The sequence below is a fragment of the Rhipicephalus microplus genome, chromosome 1 (assembly GCF_043290135.1).
Source record: "Rhipicephalus microplus isolate Deutch F79 chromosome 1, USDA_Rmic, whole genome shotgun sequence".
Classification (NCBI taxonomy): Eukaryota; Metazoa; Arthropoda; class Arachnida; order Ixodida; family Ixodidae; genus Rhipicephalus; species Rhipicephalus microplus.
This window is the reverse complement of record NC_134700.1, coordinates 131,616,936-131,633,474: the sequence shown is the minus strand read 5'-3', so window position 1 is coordinate 131,633,474 and position 16,539 is coordinate 131,616,936. Positions and strand designations below refer to the sequence as shown.

General features: G+C 45.9%; 1 protein-coding gene across 1 annotated transcript in view; it reads right to left on the bottom strand.

Moving 5' to 3' along the window:
- LOC142768810 (uncharacterized) overlaps positions 1–10,402 on the bottom strand; it is a 33,322-nt gene extending 22,920 nt beyond the window's left edge. Inside the window, exons 1-2 of the mRNA XM_075871056.1 lie at positions 10,343–10,402; positions 5,554–5,758 (exon numbers count right to left, since the gene is read on the bottom strand). Coding sequence (XP_075727171.1) covers positions 5,554–5,755 — 202 coding nt within the window. The 5' untranslated portion in view covers positions 5,756–5,758; positions 10,343–10,402. The remainder of the gene's footprint in view (positions 1–5,553; positions 5,759–10,342) is intronic.
- Positions 10,403–16,539: the final 6,137 nt, after the last annotated feature.

Sequence of the window (16,539 nt, the reverse complement as noted above, 5' to 3'; positions counted from 1 at the left end):
GTCGCATTCCCTTTGATCTAAATTATCTGCAGGCACATCCCTTAAAACACCTAATATATACAATAACCCTTTTGTATCGCAAAAGTGTGCCAGCTCGATATGTGAGCGTCCCTCGACAACAGATTGACCTGAAAGCATGCAGCTGACAATGGGCGCATGAAATAATCTCTTTCATAAACGAGAAGATGCATTTATTTGCTTGTTAACCTAAAACTGGTTTCCATCTCTCTTTTTTTTATCGTGGAACTGCAAACCGACGCGCGCAACGCGCGTATTCCATTGCGATCTATGGCGGTTCCACCCCGTTTTTTCTCTAGCAATATGGCCGCCAGTGGCTTCACTTGCTCCCGTTGGCGGCGACTAGAACTGCCACTCCAGAGGTTCTACAGAATCTCCTTGTACTACAGCCACAAGCGCACTTCCGGTGAACACGGTTTCACTGCGGTACCCAGTTGGGATCAAATGAACGACTTGACTTGGATTTAAATAAAAGCCGAGGCAGACGGCATGGTTTTCCACGCGATGCGATGCTTGTACGACACCTGCTTGTACGGCAGCTGTAATAGTGATGTTTCATCACACCTAACTGCCGTATCCCATTCCCAGCGTGCATCAAACCGCACAGATATTATTGTCACTACATCAAAGTGTCGTACAGCCACAACCAATCACAGCGTGTGGGACGTGCACCATCACGTCCATGATGGCGCCCTCTCTCTATCACCACTCCGGTCATTATTACCAACGCGAGTGGATCAAGTGTACTTCGCACGCCTGACTTGAAGCATATCGCCACTCAGGGGGGCATGACAAACTTGGAGGAGGAAGGAAAGAAGTGAAAGGCAGGAAGGTCAACCAGACGCACGTCCGGTTTGCTACCCTGCACTGGGGGAAGGGGTGAGGGGATTAAAGGAGACCAGAGAGAGAGAAGTGAAGGGCAACGTGTGTGTAGATGTGACCATGTCCATTGCACGCTTATAAGCGGTCGCGTAGTCCGGTCGTCTTTAGAAAACTTAGCAATGCCCGCGTCGCTTTGCTGGCCTGCGGCGCGTAGAGCCATGAACCAAGGATCTTCTCTTCGGAAAAAGGTCTACTGTCTAGTGTCTCTAACGCTTGGCGTAGCAAGTTGCGTTCGCTCGCAAAACATTCACATGAACACAGTAGATGTTCTATTGTATCGTCAGTGTCGCACGATTCACATCGGGAGCTATCCGCCATTCCCACGCGAAAGAAGTACGCCTTCGTAAAAGCTACTTGTAACGACAGGTGGCACAGTAAAGTTGCATCCTGATGGGAAAGGTCCCATAGAGCTTGAATCTTTCTCAATTGGTCCAATTAGCGTAGGCGGCGGTTCCCGACACAGGGGTCATTCAGCCAAGTTTCCGACATGGTGTTCGTGAACGAGTGAAGGCCCCTTGCAGCGTCGGTTCTCGACAATGGAATTGGGGTTGTCTGGGCGTCTGCGTGGGTGGATCGAGCAGCATTATCAGCAAGGTCGTTACCGACAATACCACAATGTCCCGGTAACCATTGGAACACCACGTAATGTCCTTTCGATAAAACTTCGTGAAGCACTTCTCTTATTTCATTCACTAGTTGTTGATGCACCCTTTGTCGTAAAGCTGATTGCAAGCTCAAGGGATGCCGTGGGGTCGCAGAACACAGCCCATTTTCTAGGCCGAGCTTCTGCGATATGAAGTATAGCAGCACGTAAGACGGCAAGCTTCGCTGCTGTGGATGTTGTACTACGCGGCAGTTTGAACTTTATAGTGACCTGGTACGTCGGGATAAAAGTAGAACATATATTGCTTGTGACGTGAAATAACTCTCGATTATATACGGTGATGTTTGGGGTGGGCCATTCCTGCGAGACAGAACCGGTTTCCCAACAACTATTAGGTCACGAGCAGCGCCGCAAGGCCTTTTCGCAATCGTGAGCGACGTCGGACTGTTGCGATGCGCTTATCGTTCGCGAAGACGTAGCTTTATTCATTGTTTTCTAATAGAGCGATGCGTAGCTCAGAAAACTTGTTGCTCTTGTGCGTTATTATGAGTGTGCAAAGTCTTCCGACTATGCATGCCGGGGCGCCGTATGTGGACCTATTCTCTTCCATTCACCTTCCCCCTTGCCCTACAGGGCCCTGTGCCGCGACGCCCAAGAGGCAGACAGAAGTTAGCTGCCTTCTTCCCTCCTTTCTAGAGTCACTCAATATGTGAGTGGTGCCTGAGGCTGATAGCTCCTTCACCCCATGTGTACTGAATCATCCTGTACCACGTGCCGGTTCATCCGACACCGCACGTCGCATGGAATGGATATTCGCACCGTCTGTCATAGCCTTAAAACACATACATGGCCAAAGTAGTGTACGAACGGACGACCACCAGAGGTCGCTTAGTGAGAGAGTAATGGGTGTATTTAAATCGTTTGAGGCTCGCTCCCTGCCTGTGGCAGTCAATGCATTCACTTCTTTTCCTTCACATATACGTTACAGTTACACCAAGGCATTTAAAGAATACAAATACCATCTCCTCTTGTTTGAATGGCAGAATTATTGACTGTGTCATTAAGACTGTGTCAAAGAAAGGAACGACTTGTCGATAACTATTGTATACTTATACGTGATTTACTACAACCAGCGTCTCACTGTGCATGTTCTGTAATGTAGTGGCAGCAGCATGATTTCAGTATATCACATTCAGAGAAACGCTACACTACCTGCATCTGTGCAATGTACTACAGCAGAGCCATGACGAAGTTCAATGCCTAAGAGGCAAGACTACATCGCTGCTTGCTTGTGCACGAAACCTCATACAGAATCATGACACCTGGCTGCAACAGATTCAACTTTCCTTCGTTGCTAAAGTGCGTATGTTGCAAAGGCCAACATATGCAGTGGAAATTTCGAGATTGTGAAGGGAGCAGCAATAACACGCTGTATACAAGGTTGTTAGCATTCGTCACAACTACACTTTGTACTCTTCGCTTCGTAGATTGTTTGAAGGCAGGTTCCGTGAGGCTGTCTTGAGGCGTGCCCTAAAGCATTTGGACTATCTCGTGAACAGATACAAACAAGCCAAGATGACCCTTAAGAGACTCAAGTAGCTTACGGACGCACGTGACGTCAACGCAAGAAGGTGTCTACAACGTGCTGCAAAATATGTGCACCATACAGCATGATCTGCAGATAGCTCACCGCCTCCAAGAGCAGCGCGTATGCATGTCGATTGCATGTCTCGGTGCTCAACGAATAGATGGTGGCGAGATTCGATGTTCGCGCGCATTTAACAAGTTCTATAAAGCAATTATATGGACATCCTCTGCTGGATATCGTCACCATCGTCGGTGTCGATGCCATTCACTGTATATGCACACGTATCTATTTATGTGAAAACCCAAGAAAGAAAAAAATCCAGGAACATGACTCCGGCGCACAGGTTCAAACGTGGGACCTCCACATCGTGAATGCGAGGAGTTTACCACTCAGCTACCGAGGGGTATCTATTCCTACGTTCAAAGGGTAAGCTAATAATATCTACCACTTACAACTGTTGGCGGGCATCTCGGGAGGGAGAGCCTATCATGTTTTCAGCATTACCAGCAAGATGATGCAATGAGGTCACAGTAACTCTCATCTCTCACGCGTACTTTGGCCCGTAGAGCGGAGGCAAGCCGATAATGTCTTGCGCGTTCTCATCTCCCAGTGAGGAGGATCATACGTCTTGGCTAGCGTTCGGCTTTCACCGGAACAATACTGTTGAAGTTACGGGGCGCACAAAGGTCACCGCGATCGTTGGACAGCCTCCGTTTCTGAAAAGGGCGCGCTTTTCAGACACATCGATGTAACAACTGAGGCGCTTTTTCGCATTCCTTTGTACATGTAAGTGTGTTTTATGCGTCATTGGTGCGTGAAAAAGGCGGGGCACGTTTCGATCTGCTCGCCATTCTGCGCGTGACATTTCAATTTGTTGCTATTATGTTCATTGCTTCGCCTTTGCAGCAAAGCTGTGGCTCTTTTTCTTCATGGCTTTAAAAAGGACGGCCTAATAATTTCCGCAGTCGGGAACGGTATAGCTGTGTTTGGCACTCATATCGCGCTCACTGGCGCACCTGTCGTTTCACTTGAATAGCGCCAGCCTACAACGTTCTTCTCGTCCTCACAGTACTTTTCTCACGACCTTATATTGTACATCGCACGTCAGTAGGCAGTGAATCAGGCCAAAGCGCTCCCTCCCTCCCCACACTTCACCACCCAAACTCGTTTTGCCATGGCATACAGAGCACAAAATGCCTCATGGTCCGTTCCTTAGTTCAGATCAAAAAGGTGCCGCCTTTCTCCCCTCTCCTCCCCACCGCAAAAGATGCTGAGAAACTTAAACATGAAAAGATGCCATTTAGGCATTGGCCTTTGTCGGCATATCTTTCATCTCTTTTCCTGACCGTCTTCGTTCAATGATCTTATGGCTCAAGTGTTAATTGTACTTCTTCTCCTTCCTTATTGTCAACCGGCTGACATCTATTTGTGAGGCACACATTCCCTCTACCTTTAGGTCTCCGGGTCCAACTGTGTGTTAGCAGTCTACGTACTTTCTGGCCGCGTCATTGATCAGGGTATTGTGGCAGGTGTTCTTGTTTAGTCCTCGCTCTCAGCGTCGTTCCCTTATCGGTGATCTAAACCTACAGTTGTTGTCGCGGGCACGTTGCAGGGCGTTTTACCTAACTTCATGGAGTGTAACACCTGTAGACGCCACCAAAATATCTGTTTCTTTTCTAATAAAGAGTATGTCTTTCCTTGCACGATTTTTAAGGCATGCGTTTTCGTCCATCAAAGAACGAAAAATAACATAGATCATGATGGGTGTTATGCATGATGACCCGAGTATGGCGATACTTGGACTCCTTCCCAGGTCTTGCAGATTCTTTTTTAAACAAGCGAATAACGCGGATAGGTCAAGTACATCCCCCAGTGCGTTTTGCATTCTATTGGCTGCAATGGAAAGGGGCGTCCCGTCAAGGGCGTTTGACGCATTCGGGTCTTGTGTTGAAACCACAGGCACGCTCTTTTTTTTTCTTGTCCTTCCGCTTAGTGTAGAAGTACACCATTGCAAGAAAAGCGTCAGAAACTTGTACTAGCAATATTTGTTAGGTATGTATGGACTGTTTAAAATAGTTTGAAGTGTTTATAGCTGCACTAAGTAACCCCTGCAATAATCAGCACCGTGATCTCTGAGATTTACTCCGGGCGAATTTAGTTTATTACAATTCATCTGCATCATCAAAAAAACGTCACTTTTTAGTAGACTTGTTGAGCAGATAACGAAAGTATATTTCTTAGTAAACGCTGAAAACGATCGCCTCAACAACCCATTCATTGATATGTGGGGTTTAACGACCGAAAACCACCGAGTGATTATGAGAGATACCGTAGTGGAGGGCTCCAAAAATTTCGACCACCTGGAGTATTTAAAGGTGCGCCCAAACCTGAGCACACGGCCTACAACACCCCTTAACCACACAGTACCAGTACTGGTGCAGAAATAAATTGCAACACATACCACAAAGAAGTTTTCGCATTTCTAATGCGAATTCGTGAGAGGTCAGTTTTCCATTATTCGAAGACATGGCTTGGTCTTTTTTGTGGCGCTGACTTGTTTTGGATAAGTTATTGGGGCGATGTCCTTTGCAACCTTCGAAAAGTAGACTAAACGATAATACGACCAGCGTGGCCAAGCAAATCTCATGTGTTGGAGTAGTCATGGCCTGAAAAAAAAAAAAGGATAAGGATATTGATTTTAAGTCGAATACGTTTTCCAGTCACTGAGACTGTCTAAATATAACTAAAACAAGTTGATGTTTCGAATGTAGCAACAGTATGAAAAACACTCAATCAGCAACAGGCAAGCCCAGAACGGCAGGTTGAAGAAGAAAGGACACAAGAACCATTGCTTGACCTTTATTTTTCGAGTGAAGCTCTTGCTCATGTCTTCCGTCAACGAAACAAAAAGCCCAAAATTTTCTAATGATTCAAATGCCCGCCTATGAAGGCATAACTTTGATCTCGCGGCAAGCTGCCTTTTCCTGAAATGAACAGCTTTAAGAATAAAAATTGCATCTTTCCTTAGAAATCTTGCCATAAAAACTTCCTCGCAATCTAACTCGAAAACTCCAATAGGCAATTGTGCAGAATAGGAAATAGGAGTGTTAATAATGAGTCGCTTCAATATTTTATTGATACCCATCTTTCCAAAGTACCTGTGTGTAAACGAGCAAGCTTGCATACAAACAATTGTGCAAAAAACACTGTTGCGTTAATGCTTTTTTCACAGTTTATAACAAAGTCTGTCAATGAGGATGAGTACAAAAACAAAGTAAAATAAATCAACAATGATTATCTAGGGCTTATAAAAGAATAGGATTATTTTTAAATCTATTAAAAAGCTGTGATATAATTGTGCAGTATGTCTCATAACCTTGGAAATTCGTGTTTCCTGCCCTTAATGTTTCGACAAATGCCCTTACAGAATTGAAGTAGGATTTTTGTTATAAAGTAAGAGTTGTGACCATAATTTGCTGGTTTTGCGGGAAACAGTAATATTAGCAGAAACCATGGCTTTCCTCAAGAAATTATTCACAATTTGGCCACAGTTATGTCCCTGATGGCAATAGTCAATATGAGTGTCATACACGTCAGGAACTACCTTTCCTGCATCCATCAAGTTTAGCAGTAGTGTTCAAATAAATATCTCGGTGAGATGATTTTGTTTAATGACGAATTCGAGGTGCCTAGTTAGGATAAAACTTAACGCTTCTCTGTGCTCTCAAGGTATGATTTATTTCGGGTAATAAATTAGGTGCTAGAAGTTTTTAGAGTGCCTTAAAAACGCCTTGTTCCAGACATATTGTATCAATAGCCAGTCACTGAGTGGCGACCACTTCGCTGGCTGTAACTTGGACGGACTGTTAGACTTTCTCGAAATAGTAGGATCCCTTTCTACTCATGCTTTAAGCTAATACTGGTGCAAACAGTCCAAGTTCACTGATCTGTGCATCGCAATTCGATCTTCAATGAAGTCCCGCCACGGTGGTCTTGTGGTTATGGCACACCACCAACCCGAAAGTCGCGGGAACGAACCCCGGCTGCGGTGGTTGCATTTTAGATGTAGGCGAGAATGTATGAGACCTATGTAGTTAGATATAGGTGGACGTTAAAGAACACTAGGCGGTCGAAATTTGCGAAACTCCTAACCACGGCTTCTCTCATAGTCATATCGTGCTTTTGGGACCTCAAACCCCGGACAATATTTCTATCTTCAGAGAACAATGACGAAGACATGACGGTGAACCTGTAGATGATGAAAGGGGCGAAGAGGAAGAGCAGAACAAAGATAGTAGGTGCTAGTTTGCGATCACATTAAATATTTGCCGATTTAAAACTTCTTAAACCTCAGTATACCAACAGCAAAATAAAAGAGACAGACCGTGTATTTCCGCAATTTCTTCAAACTTAGCACCACTATGGTGCAGCTGCCTTAATTTGGTTTTCTAATGGCTGAGCACCACGACATTTTTCTTCGGTAACACTCAGGGAAATGAAACAGGAGAGGATCAGTATTGGCCACTTTCACGACCTACTGGTGGCGCCACTATACATCCAACATGGCAACATGGCGGTCGTTGAGATGACCGTCCTGAAAGAGACGATAGCGGAAAGTATACTTTTCACAAATACTGCTATGCTTGGTGCTTCGATGACCCTTGGATTCGTGTTTTTGAGAAAATTGGGGAGTGCTAACATATTATATTTGGTAAATAATTGCCGGGTAGCATATTGGGTCGATAAATAAGCGCGAAATTGTAAATAATGCCCAAACGTACGCTCTGCAAATTGCTGGCTGTACGTAATCGCGCGCAACAATGCACAACTTGCTGTAGATATGAAGGTCATGAAAGCACTTCGCAATTGCCTTAGATGTGTAATGATGTGATTAACATTTTGAAATCGGTCCTTTCATTCTGTTTTAGAAGCAGACCGCATTGAGCAGACGAAATAAGCGCGAGAACTGCAAACCTGGAAGTTGCTGTACTCGTGCAGAAAATGGGTGCTGCATGCATTACCAAGCCTTGTTTTTTTTTTTCTGCTAAATTTAACCCTCTTAACAGCTGATGGCTTTTTGGAGCACAAATTTGAACGGGACGCCTAATTTTCCTCCCAGTGTATATAGTCTGTGAACATCAAGGCTCGTAGTAAAATTGGTTGGACTTTTCTTTCTCTTTCTGCTTTCCCTTTACCTTGAGAAACTCAAAGTGTTACAGTAATATCGAGACCGTTTACAACGGTGAAAAACGACCACAAGCGCTTGAAAACAAGCAGCAATGTCTGCTATTTTAAACAGGTTCAAAACTTCAATGATTTCAACAGAGCTTCTGCCCGCGACAACTCAGCGGCGCCATGGTACCTGGAAATTGCGATTAATACAGGTTTTGGAGATTTTAGGGGGAAAGCTCCCCTTAGTTTAACCTTGTCCTGCGTCAGGCATAACCGGCATGCAGTCTCAGACAAACTGACAGAAAGACCAAAGGATAGACAGATGGATGGATGCACGAAAGAATGCACGCCCAGGCGGATGGACGGAAAGACTGACAGACCAACCGACAAATGGACAGACGCTTCAGACAGTCTCTTCGCGCTGACGCTTCTACTTGCTGTTCATCAATCACTCCGTGGATATTCTGTGATTTTTTTTTTGCTTCGTCGCAGTAATTGCGCTCACAGTGCCGAAATAGTGGGCATTGAAAAAGGACAGTGCACTACTGTTCTCTTTTTTATTGCTGCTATTCCTGTAGCACGGTTTTCGTTAGAAAAAGAATGAGTTGATTTCGATCTAAGTACTTTAAAACAGCTTCGAGTGCGAAGACTACCTTAATTTTTCGCTTGCAACTCCGCCACATTGACTGTGCAATGATAATTTAAACGAGTTGTAACATATTTAAAGATATTTTCCAGTTATATTGATTGCTAAAAATGAAGACACATGTCGGTCATGCTTTGCGGTCGCGCTTTATGACCTTAGGTTGGCGAACTCACTCATGTAACGGCTCACTCGTGCTCACTCAGAGATCGAATCAAGCCGTCACACGGAGCCTCAGTGAATCGGGGTAAATTATAATTTGGTCAGTTTGAGTACGAGTCTGTTCAGTGTAAAAAAATTTTCTCGAGCGTGAGTCTGGGCGAGTCAGGCTCAGGAAGGTTTGGGACTTTGAGAGGGTACAAGATACAAGATCTATTTCTTGAGTGTGTCAGAGTGAGTTCCACATTTTCGCCGATTTATGCTCATATACACTAACCTTTAGAACTACTATTAGGTTTCTCGGTAATCACGTTTCGTCTGTTCGCGCGTATTGCAAAACACTACCGTTCATGCACTATTTCACCATTTATTGACCACAGGCGTAAATTACGCAGGCGGATGCCTTGACTTGCCCACCCGCCAACTCTTCCAGGGAAGTTCTTGCTGCAGCGCCGTGCTCATGTTCCATCAAGTCAAGAGGCACCCGAAGCCCTCCTGCACTTTTCTAGGACTAATGGTGTTGCGAATGCCTATAAAATTTGTGTAGGGCAACCGCTGCATACGCATCAGTCCATTGACTGACATTTTTTGTCTCTTTCCTCTCTGTAACGCATCTTTATACTCCTCTATCGCATTCCTCCACGATAGGGTAGCAAACCGGGCATGTGCCTGGTTGACCTCTTCACTTTCTCTCTAGTTGTTCTTCCTGCCTTCTTGACAAATATATGTTATGCTGTCATAGGTTTCGAAAAAAAACGTCTTTTAGTTTGCAACAACTCCTAACTCGTACTCCTATTGCTATATGAAAAGGCGCCAAGAGGACTGATTAAGTGAAATATAAGAGTCAAACAGCAGTGCAACCTACATCAAGTAAGCTAAGTCTAGAATAACAGATCAGTCAAGTAACTCGGACTCACTCAGGTTCGGGTTGAGTCGTTAGACTGAGTCTGAATGGGTAAAAATTCAGTAAGTTTCAGTTCGTGCGAGTCCAATTGAGCCCAGCTCAGGAAAATTTTGGTGAATTTCAGCCCCAGAGAACCCTAAGACTAAACAGATTTCACGAGTGAATCTGAGTGAGCTCTGAAATTTTCGCTGCCTCATGTATATGACTACGCTCATGAGACGCGTAAAGACAGGGACAGTTTATATTATGTAGCCATAAAACTACACAATAGGTGCCGACATACCATGTCAGACCACAACGAGCCACGCTTTCTTAACCAGCTTGAAGATTTTTTTCGCTAAATTTGCATACAGCATTCAGAATGTAACTTACCCTTTTGGGTAACTTGCGACTGAACGTTGCTAGTAAGATTGCCAAAAGGTACCACGTTGCTGTCTGCAGGCTAACACTCAATGCTCATCTTACAATTTTTATTGCAAACTAGTTGCGTGCCGCTTCGTATATTTACTCCATTGCATTGAAATAGACTCTTTATTTGTTCTCTGAAATATGGCGGAAAGCACTAAAGACCTACTCCTTTTCATAGGCCAGCACCGTAAAAGTGAGCTTTTTTGTTCAATTTGGGGGTGGCCAACAAAGAGTACTCAGGGCGAGCATAAAAAAAAGAGGTTATTCGCCGTGAACCTCTTGCTCAGCGTTGGCAGAAGGAATGAATCGAGATGGCCGCGTCAAGTAATGCGTTTCTGAAAAAGACTGACTAGGGGCGCCAGCCCAGAGTATGAGCTTTTGGCATGTTGTCCATGTATTAGACGAAGGAAATGGTTCCCTACGTTGAAACATTTATTCACTGACATAAGTTATGGCTGAGTGATTTTTCGCGGTGGGAATAACGTGAACGTTAAAGCATATTTTCCTTTTCTATCTTGCAGCACATGCGCAATAAAACGGGAGAGTCACAAGAATTCTATAGTACACGTTCTTTTTAAGTTTCAGGGGGGGGGGGAAAGAAGACGACGAAGCTGTTGCTGCTTGGCTAAGCGCTTCGCCTCACTGCGCCGAATAATTCTTGAAAGACCGATTGGTATGCTCGGATTCGCAGTCAATACATCCACCTTATTATCGTTTGGAGCCAGACAGTTGGGTGTGGGCCGCAGTGCTATTCTGTCAGCGCTATATAAATTCATTCAGGCAACCGGAAGGATACGCTGCTAGTGGTACTGCCAGATATATCCAATTCTTTCTTCCCCTTCCTCATTCTTGTTAATTTGTTTTTTATATTCTGGTTTATCGCATTCTTCTGCAATTTTTTCACGTTTTTTAAAGGAACTATATTATTGTTTCTATCTAATTTCTTTTTATTTTTTTAGCAAGCGTTGTAAAAAGTGATCTATCAAGAGGTACAGTGTGGCCAATCCCCCATGTGGGTATGAGCCAAGATCTCCTAGGAGACAAGACAAGACAAGTAGCTCTGTCTGCATTTATCGTTTATTTTTGTTTATATTACGGCTCAGCACTGCTCAAGACGGCGGACGACTCGAAAAGGTACCTGCCGTATCGGCGGCCGATGGGTGCTGCGCAGCCCGCCGCGTCGAAAGGTGCTAGAAGAAACAAAACAAGCATCAGAGAGAGCGCCGCCATGACCTCCCAAGGTGTGACACCAGGTCACAAGCACCAGCTCGTTGGCGCAAGCATACCTGATTGCAAGCGACAACACAGCGTTGAATCAGAGGACGAATCAACTGTCGTCGGGGACCACAACGGGGCGAACCTCATAGATCTAGACATGGACGAGGGTGGTTTCCGCCTTGTGCGACATCGAAAAGACAGGACGGTGGGCATTCCTGTGTTAATTTCTCCAACATCCGAAGGAGCTAACTTGAGGCAAGTGAATCCTATTGACCTATACTCGGAAATTGAAACGATTCTCGGTGGAGCCCCAGTTAAGAGCCGTTTCACAGCACAGGGAGCCCTGCTCTTGGATATAGAGACAGAACACCAAGCTAATATGCTTCTAGAGACCAACACTATTTACGGCCTTGCCATATATGCCCGTGTACCACACAGCTACATGAAAAATACGTGCATTATAAAAGGGGTCCCAAGATGGTACTCGGACGAAGAGCTGTTAACGTACCTGAGACCTCAGGGAGTATACCACGCAAGAAGAATCATACGACGGGTCCAAACCTCATTCTCCGAGTGGAAATCAAGGCGCACTGACTCTGTGGTTCTCACATTCGCTCCCAATTCGGAACGTCCAGAGAAGATCAACCTTGGCTTCACTAGACACGAGCTGGTAGACTACGTGGAGACGCCACCACGCTGTTTTATTTCTCAGCGTTTTGGACATGTTTATTATTTTATTTGTGGGGTTTAACGTCCCAAAACCGCCATTTGATCATGAGAGACGCCGTAGTGGAGGGCTCCGGAAATTTTGACCACCTGGGGTTCTTTAACGTGCACCCAAATCTGAGTACACGGGTTTGGACATGTTGCTAAGCACTGTCGTGGGGAACAAAGGTGTAAGTGCTGTGGGGGGCCTCATGACTTTAAGACGTGTACAAGTAAAGAAAAACTTGCGTGTGCAAACTGCGGCGGCGACCACCCAGCTAGCTACAGCCGATGTCCAGCACGAACAGCTGTGCAGCGAAGAAATAAGACGTTTGTCCTCGGCCCGAAGACTGTGAACAAACCATCGCTCACAAAGAAGACGTCCGGTGCGGCACAACATGGCGGTTTGGGAAACGAGTACGCAGGAAATTTTCCACGCCTAAATTCGACAAGAGCTGCTACTGAGTCAACGCAAGTGCTCAACGCTGGTGAGAAATGTATCACGAAAGAGTCCGCCAAGCGCACCTACGCTGATGCACTGAGCTTACCTCAAGTACCATCTGGAAGCAAACAGCAAGAAAACCTCGAGCACGTTATTCGCGCTCTGTTCACCGCACTACGCTCACACGTCGCGAAGATTCCTGCGAGTTCAACGAAGGATATGTTGGAAGCAGTCCTGGCTCTAGAGTCAGTGTTACTTTGCTCTGCTTCCACACACAGTAGAATAATGGCCATGTCTCGCCCACCTGGTCTATTTCGTCCTTCAAAAGTTCCCTTAATAATGCAATGGAACTGCGCCGGTCTTCTAAAACGTCTGTGCGAACTCAACCTTTTCCTGCGCGACATTCCAATACCGATTCTAGCCCTCTCCGAACCCGGTCTACCGAATGCAAGGACGCTCCCAGGGTACACCCGACACGGCAGCCCGAGCGTAGCGTCGTTCGCAAATGGAAGCGAAATGATATACATAAGGCGGTGTGATGTGTGGTGCGCGTTCAAAGTGCGCGCCTTCGAAAAGTGCGCGTCACGGAAAAAAAAAAACAAAAGGAGAAATACCAGAGTGCACGTGCGGGGCTGCTTAAACAAGAATGACGACGTTAAAGAGCGTCGAGCACGAGGATGCGTGGCAGGACGTGAAGTAAACAAAAGGTAAAACATCCAATGGGCAGCGAACACGGAGATTTCAAGGCCCAATGGCTTGACACCACGAGACAGCAGTATCTCCAATGAGAACGAGACAAGTGGGCCAGAGCTGAAGCAGGAGCCTGAGCAGACCAGAGCAAGGGGAATTCGAGGCAGGCAGTGCAAGCGGAAGGTCGTCACCGGACCGGGCGCTGAAGATGGGCCGTCGGGCGTAGGACCCGAGCCTGCAGGTCTTCAACCGGCCGGGGCCTCCTGCCGTCGTGTTCCCGCTCCAAAGGACCGTGGCCATCCGGTCCTGAACTCCTTTCCAGGGCCTGCGGACTTTGGTTCCGGCAGGCGAGCTACAGCCGTCGGGCTCCGGGCCCGAGCTGTGCGCCCAGCTGCTTGACTAGGTCGACCCTGGTTCTCTGACGCGTCACCACCAGCCTGCGTTCTCTCGTCACAGACGGGTCCACACTCCTAAAGCCAGAGCCACCACGTTCCGGCCTGGTTTCTCGACGTGTCGTCAGCAGCCAGCGTTCCTTCATCCCCGTCCTGCCCGCGTCCTGAAGCCGGAATCACCGCGTTCCGGTTTGCTCATCGTCGGCGGAATTCAGCGTGTGGGTGAGACCGAACAGATATCTTGCGCTACTCCCATCACTCAGCCCCTTTCGAACGTTAGGTTTAGTTACTGACTTTGAACGTTTTTGTTGGGTGTTTACAGATGTGTTTCGTCATGTCCAGTCAACTGTTTATTAAGTGTTTTGTTTTGTGAGGAATCTTTGCCTTTTTTTTCTTTTCAATTAAACTTTTTGTGTGTTTCTTGGAAACCGAACGGCTTTGTCCTTATTAACAAAACTCTCTGAGGCTCAGCCCGGGAGAAAAACAAATCAGCAACAAAGAACCCTGCATCACAAATTGGCGTCCGCAGCGACAGGACAAAGTCGTTTGTTTTTCATGTAGATTTTTCGACGCGATGAAAGCCATGAAAAGCACTTCGGAATTATTAGATCTGGCGGAGAGTATAAGTCTCAAGGGAGCGGAGTTCAAGGAGTGGTACGACAAGCAAATGGCGCAAGCGCAAGAGGAACGGGCTGCGATATGTGACGCTAAAAAGCAGCAGATTGCATTGCAAACACACGCTAAGAGAGAGGAGTTCGAGCGAGAAACACGGGCTAGGAGAGAGAAGCTCGAGCGAGAGACACGCGCTAAGAAGGAGCAGCTTGAGCTAGAAATGCGTGAAAAGAAAAGGCTGCTCGAGATAGAGATGCGCGAAAAGAAGAGACTGTTGGAACTAGAATATGAGGATTTGCAGCAGTGGCTTGAGAGGGAAAACGCTGAATATACGTGGTCTGAGAGCCAGAGTAGTCAACCAGTGGATGAGGTGTGCTCTGAAAGCAGTTACATCGGGAGCGATTTGAATTTACGTGAGACTGACCCTGTACCTCGTCATGACCTTTCGCTAGAGAAAGAAACTCTGAAAGAGTATGACAGGGAGGTAAACAGTCAAAAGACTAGGAGACTCGATAAGCTTATTGAAGCGCAGGAATGCTTCGTGAGCATGGAACAAGAACGTTCCATTCAGAGTAAAGGGTATTTTGAAACCTGTGAGAGGTCAAGCGCACTTTATTCAGAGGTAGGATTGCCTCTGAATAGCTCCGCTGAAGGAGCAATAAAAGGTCTCCTAGGTAATGCCGGCGAATGCCATAATGAAAGCTCTGATGTAGCAGCTACCTATTGTTTTGGGCCACTGGAGATAGCAACAGACGCTACGGACATGGTTTTTCACCATGATTATAACTTGCCCATACAGAGAGATGGCTTGTGTTCTCGGGAAATTGTAGATGATGCTTTTAGAAGAATATTGGAGCAAAATGCAAAAGCACTTGTTGAAGAACAGAGAGTAGAGTTGCAATGTAGGTCAGCTATATGTGACAATGAGGGTAATCACGATGACCCAGGCAGAAGGGTTGAAAGTATTGATGAACAAGCAATACAGAAAGCTGAAGGGATGGAAAGTGAACCAGAAGGCAGTAATGGTCCAGCAGGTTATTGTACGAGGAAGGACGCCGACTGGTGCTCTTTGGCATCTTCGGTTGAAGAGGTCGCTTCTGTTAAGATGTCTCAACGATTAGCGGCTTACGAGCTCAAGCAAGGCGTTCGTGGGAAGGATGAAATGATTCAGGCGTGGTTGTACTGGTGCGCCTGGAGGCAACGCCTCCGACTGGCATACAGACATTCCAGCGTGTATGCTTGTGATTTCGAGGTTGGGAACCTGGTGATACACAGCTTTAGGTTCATACGAGCTTACGGTCGAGAATTCTTCCACTGGCTTCCGATTCCTTACTCTTGTCAAATGGTTAGAGCAGTTAAACGTCTTGTATGGGACGCTATAACTTAAGCGTCAAATTCGATTTCCCGCTGGTTTCTTTTGGATCTTGCTTGCGGACCATGGAAGGGTGTTGCTTGTAAATATTTGAAGAAGTTACATGCAATGTAACATTAACATGATGTATAGTTTTTGAGATGATAGGGTATATATGATAAAAAAAAGGGGTGGTGTAATACTAATTTGGGGATTTTCACAATCCGCTAGATGTGTCCATACTTTTTCTCACTTCTTGCGTATTTTGAGGTTAGTGAATGTGGACCTTTGGGCAATGCAGTGAACTGTGTGGCGGACATATGTGGGTAAATTGTGGTGCAGTGCGAAACGTGCACTCAACGGCAGTTTTTTTTTTTTCTTCTCGAAAAAAAAAAAAAACTTTTCTTATTGTTGTTGGTTGAATGTTACGTTCTGTGGACTCGGTGTTTCGACGTGAGACATGTCAACGAAGAAGCAGTGTGGTGCCATCGGTGTGATGTGTTGAACTGCGTGGTGCAAATATGTGGTGTAATTGTGACGTAGTGCAGAACGCGCACTCATCGGCAGTTTTTTTTTCTAAAAAAAAAAAACTTGAATGAAAGGGGGGCGTATGTGATGTGTGGTGCGCGTTCAAAGTGCGCGCCTTCGAAAAGTGCGCGTCACGGAAAAAAAAAACAAAAGGAGAAATACCAGAGTGCACGTGCGGGGCTGCTTAAACAAGAATGACGACGTTAAAGAGCGTCGAGCACGA